The sequence below is a fragment of the Elephantulus edwardii genome, unplaced genomic scaffold, assembly GCF_000299155.1.
Source record: "Elephantulus edwardii isolate Elephantulus edwardi_28Jun2011 unplaced genomic scaffold, EleEdw1.0 scaffold00319, whole genome shotgun sequence".
Lineage (NCBI taxonomy): Eukaryota > Metazoa > Chordata > Mammalia > Macroscelidea > Macroscelididae > Elephantulus > Elephantulus edwardii.
Window position 1 is genome coordinate 501008 of NW_006400069.1, and position 8347 is coordinate 509354.

An 8347-nucleotide genomic window follows, 5' to 3' on the forward strand; every position below is an offset into this window, starting at 1 on the left:
AGGCACTTCCTCCAACAGACTTGGGTATATGTGTTTTTTTTCTCCCTGGCAATCTACGGGACATCCAGTAATCTCCACCAACATCACAATTCAAAAGTATTAATTCGCCTTCAATCTTCCTTAGTCACTGTCCAACTTTCAGATGCATAGGAAGTAACGAAAAATATCATGGTTTGCACCTTAGTCTTTAAATGGACATCCTTGCACTTTTGTGAGATCATTGACAATTTCCCAAATACAACACATTTGATTTCTTGACTGCTGTTACCATGGGTGTTTGTGGACCCAAGGAAATATATGTCAAACTTTTCTCTATCCATCATAATGGTGCCTAATGGTGAGTGGCATGGACTTTTCTTTATGACGATTACTTGGTTTATGTGTATGTTTCACATGAACACAAGAGTTCCTGAATTCTCTCAAAGTTATCTGTAATCTACTGTGATCCACATAGGGTAATACCTTTGCACAATTAAAAGAAAAAGAAAAGAAAAAAAGATAAGTAAATCTTTCTAGTACTCTTGCCTATTAGCCAAGATCTGTATGACATGAGCAGTGACATCGCTCGTTCCACAGCCTTTTCTTAATCCAGACTGAACTTCAGTAAGTTCTTTGTCGATGTTACAGCTCCAGCTGTTTTAGAATAATCTTCAGCAAAACTTTTTCTTGAATATTAGATTGGCATTATTCAGTAGTTTCCACATTGTTGGCTCATGTATTTGTTAAATGCAAACAAATGTGATCTCTTCCAGTCGGTTACTCAGGCAGATGCCTAATTTCTTAACACAGACTAGTGAGCAAGTCAAGGGTTACATCTGTTTCTTTATATACCTCAATTGGTAACCCATCCAATCCTGGGACCTTATTATTTACCAATGCTTTTAGGACAGCTTAAGCTTCTTCTTTCAATACCAGTCACTCTTGATCATGTTATTTCTTGAAATGGTTTAGAGTTACCTTTTTGATAAAGTGACAATGTTTATGTTTCATCTTTTATAGATGGTTTCTGCATCATCCAACATGTTGCCCATAGAATCCTTCAGTAGCACAACTAAAGACATTGTTCTTCCGTTTTTCAGCTTGAGAAAGAGCGATTTTCCCTTTCCCTTTTGGTTTTCTAACTCCTGCTCTTTGTATATTGCATTATACTATCTTCTCATGCTGCCCTTGAAACTCTCCTGCTTAGCTCTCTTGAGCATTTCTTTCCTTTATTTCTCTATATTGTAGTGCAAGTTTTGGAGTCTTTTTTGATATGTATTTTGGCTGGTTCTTTCTTCTGTTTTTGCCTTCTTCCTGGATGTCTAACTACAACTCACCTGGTCTTTGGGCATTAGTGCTTAAAGCATCACATCTATTCTCAAGTTAAGTTTTCAAACTCACATGGAATAATCTCAAGGTCATATTTTGGTTCTCCACAACTTTTCATTGTCTGCAGTTCTAATTTTGAACTTGTATAAATAACTGATGGTCTGTTCTAGTAAGTGCCTGACCCTGTTTCGACTGGTTATACTTCACTTCTCTACCATCTTTTTCCTACAAATGTAGTCAATCTGATTCCAGTACAGTCCACCAAGGCGAGGCCAGTATGTACAATTGTCATTTATGTATTCTAAAAAGAAAAGTATTTGCAATGAATAAATCATGACAGTACAAAATTCCACCATGGGATCTCTAGCCTCATTTCTGTAATGAAGGCCCTATTTTCTGACTTCCAGTCCTTTGTTTCAACTTCTGCATTCCAGTCACCAGTTATTACTGACACATCTTTAATGCACTTTATAAAGCTCAGACTGCAAAAGTCTGTAGAAATCCTCAATTTCTTCATACTTGGTTTTGGTGGTTGGTGTGTATATTTGAATAATGCTCTTTAAAAGGTCCTGTATGAATATGGATAATACTCTTATCATTCAGTTTTGTACTTCAAGATAGCTCTCAATATGTTCTTTTTGACAATGAAATGTGACACCATTCCTCTTCGATTTGTCATTACTAGCATAGAACACAGGACTGATTTAATATGGCCAATACTAGTCCATCTCAAATCAGTAATTGCCTAGGATGTTAATCTTTATTGCATTGTATTTGATATCTTACAACTTCCAATTTTCCTAGATCTATATTTTCCTGAATCCAATTATCAATGAGTGTTTGGAGCTGTTTCTCCTTATTTTGAGTGTAGGCACATCAGTGAATGCAAATGAAGGTCCTTCATTGGGTGGAAGTTTTTAGACAGACTCTTCAATGCGGCAGCTTTTCAAGAAGGGTTTTTGAGGGCCTACGATTTCACAAGTGCCTGGCCCATTATGCTTTTCAAGTCTGTAAGCTCAGCTGAAACCACTAAAGTAGTTGCATTAAAAAAAAAAAGGAAGGCACTTTCTCCCTCAAGGTGCAGTGACATTAGAAAATACTTATTACTCTTTAGGGAGATGTGTACAAAATAATATATGAATTGGTCTTTTGAACATAAAAATGTGCATTTATTCATGCAGCAGAAAGAACAGAAAATATTCCAAGTTTCCTCCTGCTTCCTTTTCTACTGAAATGTGAAGGTTTCACTGACTTGCTTCAATTCTAAGTCATCCTAATCCATCCAAAAGTACAACGGGCTGTGTTAGGAATTGAGTCAGCTTTAACAGAACCAGGTTCACATGGTTGCAGGTGATGAGGATGATGTGGGAGTTTATTAAGCAGGATCATCAGTTACACAAAACTAGAAATGGTAGGTAATGTTTTCTGAAATAGAACAAACCAGTATTTTATTTTAAAAAGTTTATTCTGTAGATTTAGAAATTTGAGATTTTTAATAATGACAAAAGAAATTCAGTCACACCTAATGATTAACAGAAAGTAGTGGCATATTATCTAAACAGAAATTGTGCTGATGTGCCATAATAAATTGTCTATTAGTAAAAAAATACACTTTAGGGCACAGCATTGTATCACAAATTACAGTAGGGATACTTTGAAAGAATTAATCAAACTAGAGAATTCTGAGTAACTGTTATCTTTTAAATGCAGCACTTAAAAATGTAACAACTCTGTGCATTCTTTTTCTTAAAAAAATGACCTTGTGTATCATAGAAATGCTGCTTTATTGCTGCAGAGATCAAAGTTCAAGGCTCAAGAGGTACAGGAGAGAATACAAAGGTAGCTTTAAGAAACTTGGTTGTTTATGTATAAAAAGGGTACAGTTTATAAAAGTTAATTTACAAACCAAGAACAAAAGTGGTATGCACGCATTATGTACAAGCATCCTTAAAACATTGAAATTTTCAAATGCATAGCCAAAAGAACAGAAAACAGTCACTAACTCTTGTCCACTACACCTCAAAAAAATAAACAAAACCAAAAGACAAACATCTCCCAAATCACACCATTATTCTCTTCTGGGTGATTGAGTATGCATTTCTGAAACCATTAAATTCACAATTACTTACTAATTCAAAGCTTTTTCATGATACAATATTTAGATGTGCATAAAAGCCATAAAAACTTAGTAATACTCAGAATGATCTAAGAATTAAAAACATGAGGGTAAGGCATTCCTGCTGGTTAGTATGTCTGTGGTGGCATGTTAGTTCACAGATCCAGAGGCCCAGGAGCCAGTCTTGCATGCTTTGGTGTCCTTCCCTAAGAAAAATGTGTTTGCACAGACAGTAGTTAACTGTCTTCACTTGACACGAAAAAGATAAAATTTCCTTGCTGTATATTTTTGTTAAATTTACTAAACTGGTATATATTCCAGGTTGGTTTTTAAAATGTGTGCACACTATTTCATGCATAATAAAATGTATGCCAGGCCAGAGACCTCATAAAGTGGACTGGCTGGTAATTTAACGGAAATCATAGGTGATGTTAGCAGTAACAATAAAAAAGTACAAAATCATTACAAAGCAAAGCGCATTTCAAACTCCAGCAAATTATCAATAGCTCTTCAATCACAAACATGCAGTTTGGAGCATGTTTTCGGTCCACACAGTTCAGGGGCATGCTCACTAACCTTTATCAGTTTGAATAAAATACTTAACACTAGGATACGGCAGGGTCAATTCTAAGAAAAGTGTAATACTTGACAGAGTGGTTCCATTTAGATTTAGTAACTGTAACCCAACTTCATATCTTTTAATCAAGTTTATATATTTTAAGAATTAAAAATGGTCAATCAGGACAGAAACACAGTTTGCTCCCACAAGATAATTTGGATCTCCAGGAAGACACTTGTTTTGCCAAGTTTTAGGATCACCTATGAGAGAAAAAGAAGATGATGTCATTTTCAGTTGGCTCAGCTACTATCTATAAACTCTGTAATCATAGGTCACACACATTTCAACATACTGTCTTCTATTTCCCCCAGCGTATTATACTTAAATCAAACTTCTTATTTCAATGCATTCTTTGACATGTCATGATTTAAATGTTCTTTCAGATTTTATTTAGTTCATTTTATTGTCAAGTTCCTTAGTTGAACATGAAAGACACATGTTTTGCTCAAGTACAAGTCAACAAATAAAAACCTCAATTGTTCTGCAGGAAAGGAGCTGTGCTGCCAACCCAAAGGCAAATGGTTCGAATCTACCAGTTCTTCTGTAGAAAGATGAGCAATTTCCTTCCATGTGATTTATATAAATCAATAGAGGGTCAGCTATGGTTTGGTTTCAACTCGATGGCACATTAACAGTTCTGCAGAGGATCCTGCAGAAGATGCTCCTCCATGTAAGGATAAAAAAAAAGAAAAGAAAAAAGAGGAGTAAGCCTGAGCTAGTGTTCCCAGAGCTGGCTGCACAAGGTTCATGCAGAATCTAGAGCTCCCCAGCGCTGGCTGCATATGGTCTACATGGGAGCTGCTGGTCTACATGTGCAGAAGGCTTGGGCTCTATTTAGATTTGCAGCTACAGTTAGGAATCCCTGGGAACCCAGAACTACAGCTGTAACTATTGAGCTAGATGCGACTACTGACTAAGCCCATGTGTAACAACAGTTGAACTGTTACGCACGGTTTTCTTGGCTTCTATATTTACAGAAGTAGGCTGCCAGGTTTTTCTTCTGCAGCACTACTGGGACCAATGATCCACTGCTTCTGGTTAAAAGTAGGGTGCAAACTAACTATAACAAGCAGAGACTGGGAAGCTCGGGAGTAGCCAACGCATGTCAGAAAGCTGGGAGGAGTGCACTTCTCTGAGGCATGGACTCAAAGCTGCTGAGTTCTGCCTCTCACAGCACTAGCTATCTGTCAGCCAGGAGTCAGTTTGCCTTGATGAACAACATCTAGACATACTTTCTGTTGTCAGATACCATGTCAAGTGGACAACATGCACCTTATAAATGATATGACATCCTGTAGAACAGAACCATTCAGCCCCAGTGGACACAGAGCCAAGGTTGAGAATCCCTTTTAGTGTGGTGGTAGCCATGTGATCTCTGGAGCCTGCATTTCATGGTGGGCTCAGCACTGTAAATGTGATCTCATTTTACATATAGGCTTAGACATGACACTAACAAGTTTTTTTAGATAAGAGCAAGCTATGTCACAAAAAACAAACAAAAACCCTAAAACCCACCACCAACACCCCCACAAAACAAAAACCCCTCATCCATCAATCCATTAGGTCCACGTTTTCTCAAACATACTCATTTTTATTCTGATTAAGTTAATGGTTATTAAAAAAATCTATACAGCCTTAAAAAATCATTTATTAAAGAAGTATCTTAAGAGCCCCGTACAAATACCTTTTCATCAAACAAAAATGTACTCATTCAAACTGGCTTAGAGGATGATTTGCTCTCACACTACAACCTGACTTTGAGAACCCTCTGCAAGCACAGGGGGAATAATTCTAACTAGATCAAACCAGGCCAATGAAAGGTTCCAAATTCTTGGAGCCTTGGTGGCAAGAAGCTTTGCTGCAATCCTGAGAAGGATGGGCAATCTCCTCCTGTGTAACTGTTGTTGTTGTTATTAAACCCACTGAAGGGTCAGCTATGACTCAGTTTTGATTCGATGGGATGCAATAAACAACAGTGTGGTAATATGAATTTATTTCCTTCTGGAAAGTGGGGTACTTATTAATATGAGAATATGCATGTTTATGTGTATCCCCTGGGGTAGCATGTGTTATAATCAAGACACTATAAAAAACTTGGAATTAATACTTTAAAGTCTTGTATTTCTTTACCAGCTTCTCTCAAAGTAAACTCTACCAATAACATAAACGTTCCAAGTGGTAACTGACTCAAGTCACCTAAGGGAGGAAGAGTATGAAGAGAACAGAATCTTTGAAAAGAATGATTTTACAACCAAAAAGTAACTTAAAAAATAGTATATGATAGAAATTATTTAGAGTTTTACATTGAAAAACCATGGCCGAGTATGATCACAGTGGGAGATTTTTTTGCTTTTTCTTTTCTCTGGTGTTTATTCCTTATACAGGAAGAATTAAAGATTTAATAATAAATACCCAAAGTACCATAAAGGAATATTACTTTAGTAAAAAGAATGGATGCCTCTGTGTTGAAGGCAGTATCAATTCTTCCAGTGCATTCAGTACAAATTATTTTGTAAATACTAACATTTGGCCAAATTATCCATTTTAAAAGGTAGCAATTTCCATATGGATTTAAAGTATATAAGATGAATAATGTGAAAACACTGGTGATGCCTACAAGGCCACAAGGACAGGAGAGATCTGCTAACCACCAACAGCACCAGAAGCCCATGCCTTAATCAATGACAGTACCCAAAGCTCCACAGGACAGAGTGAAGAGACAGCATACCCGATGAGGAGTTAGATGATTTTAGAGCAAAAGACCAACCGTCAGGGGTCATGGACGCACAGTGTGGCAGGCGCAGCTCCACCGGCTTCAGGAACTTGAGGCCATGGGGCCCACACATCACTAGAGGGCTAAGCAGTGTCTCACCTGGAATCAGAGAAAAGAATGCAGGTGAGATGGGCAGTGCCTCTGCATCCAAGCTCTCCTTCTCTGTTCTGGTTACAGGATTTAGAGTCTAACATGTTTGTTTCTTATGGTAGCACTGTCTTTAATAAAAATGTAACACAAGCCACATGTATAATTTTAAACTTTTCAGTATTCATATTAAAAAGTTAAGGAAAAGTATGGATACTATTTAAGACAATATACTCAAAACATTATTTCAACTTGTATTTATTACAGGAAGAATTAACTTTATTGCTCTTTGAAGATGCTATATTTTTTACATACTGAAAATTGTTGTCAACAAGTCTGTTATTGTTATTTTTCTAACATCATGTGCTCACCTTGCATCTTTATGTCACATTTGGTAACTGTGGCAATAGTTAATATTTTGCACACTTACTAGATTATAATGTAAATAAAATTTTTACATGCCTCAGGAAACAAATCGTAACTATTGGTCTTGAATTGATCTTGCAATGTCTCTGAGCTATGCCTATTAAATTTCTGAATTGTGAGTTTTATATTTTAGCATAGTTTCCTTTAAAATATTCACATTTCAAGTTCTACAGTCATATGTTCAAGAATGTATTTAATAAATGTAACTTCTATATTCCATTTTAATGGTTCCTTTGCTAGAGATTTTCATTTATAACTTAATGCACAGCCAATATAATATAGTCCACATTATTTGTTTTCAGGAAGCTCTGGTGGCCTAGTGTTAAGAAGCTGTGCTACAATCTCAAAGGCATGGGGTTCGAATCCACCAGCTGCTTCACTGGAGAAGGATGGGCAATCCTCTAGTGGGACTTAGTGCTGCTGAAAACCCACTGGAGGGTCAGCTATGGATTGGTTCTGACTCAGTGGTACACAACGATGTTTATGTTTAGGGAGCCCTGGTGGCCTACTGGATAAAGAGTTAGGCTGCCAACCCAAAGGCATATACCAGAATATACCAGCTGCTCCTTTCAATTTACAGCCTCTGAAAACCTGTTAGAAGGTCAGCTCTAAGGTGGTTCCAACTAAGGGGCGATGAATGGTTACTGGTTTATAATACAAAATCCCAAAATAAAATATATAGAAATATTATTAATATTCCACAACCATTAAGTGAGTCAATACATTTAACACGTTGCCCCACACTTTTAAACTGACGACCATGCTCAGAAACACATTATTTTTTTTTCATTTGCGGCAACGTGTTAATCAAGTAAGAGCTGCTAAAAGACTTTTAAAAATAAATTCTAACACGGTTGTTCAGGCTGCTTTGAAGGACATGGCAAAAAATAAGGCTCCAGGAATAGATGGTATACCAATTGACATATTTTAGTTAACAGATGCTGCCCTGGACGTGCTCACCAAGTTGTGCCAAGAAATCTGGAGAACGACCACTTGGCCAACTGACTGGAAGAGATCG

At 36.9% G+C, this 8347-nt stretch overlaps 1 protein-coding gene across 1 annotated transcript in view; it reads right to left on the minus strand.

Annotated features, from left to right (window-relative positions):
- Positions 1-3820: 3820 nt before the first annotated feature.
- LOC102870376 (tight junction protein ZO-1-like) overlaps positions 3821-8347 on the minus strand; it is a 96820-nt gene continuing 92293 nt past the window's right edge. Inside the window, exons 26-27 of the mRNA XM_006901324.1 lie at positions 6832-6915; positions 3821-4243 (exon numbers count right to left, since the gene is read on the minus strand). Coding sequence (XP_006901386.1) covers positions 4149-4243; positions 6832-6915 — 179 coding nt within the window. The 3' untranslated portion in view covers positions 3821-4148. The remainder of the gene's footprint in view (positions 4244-6831; positions 6916-8347) is intronic.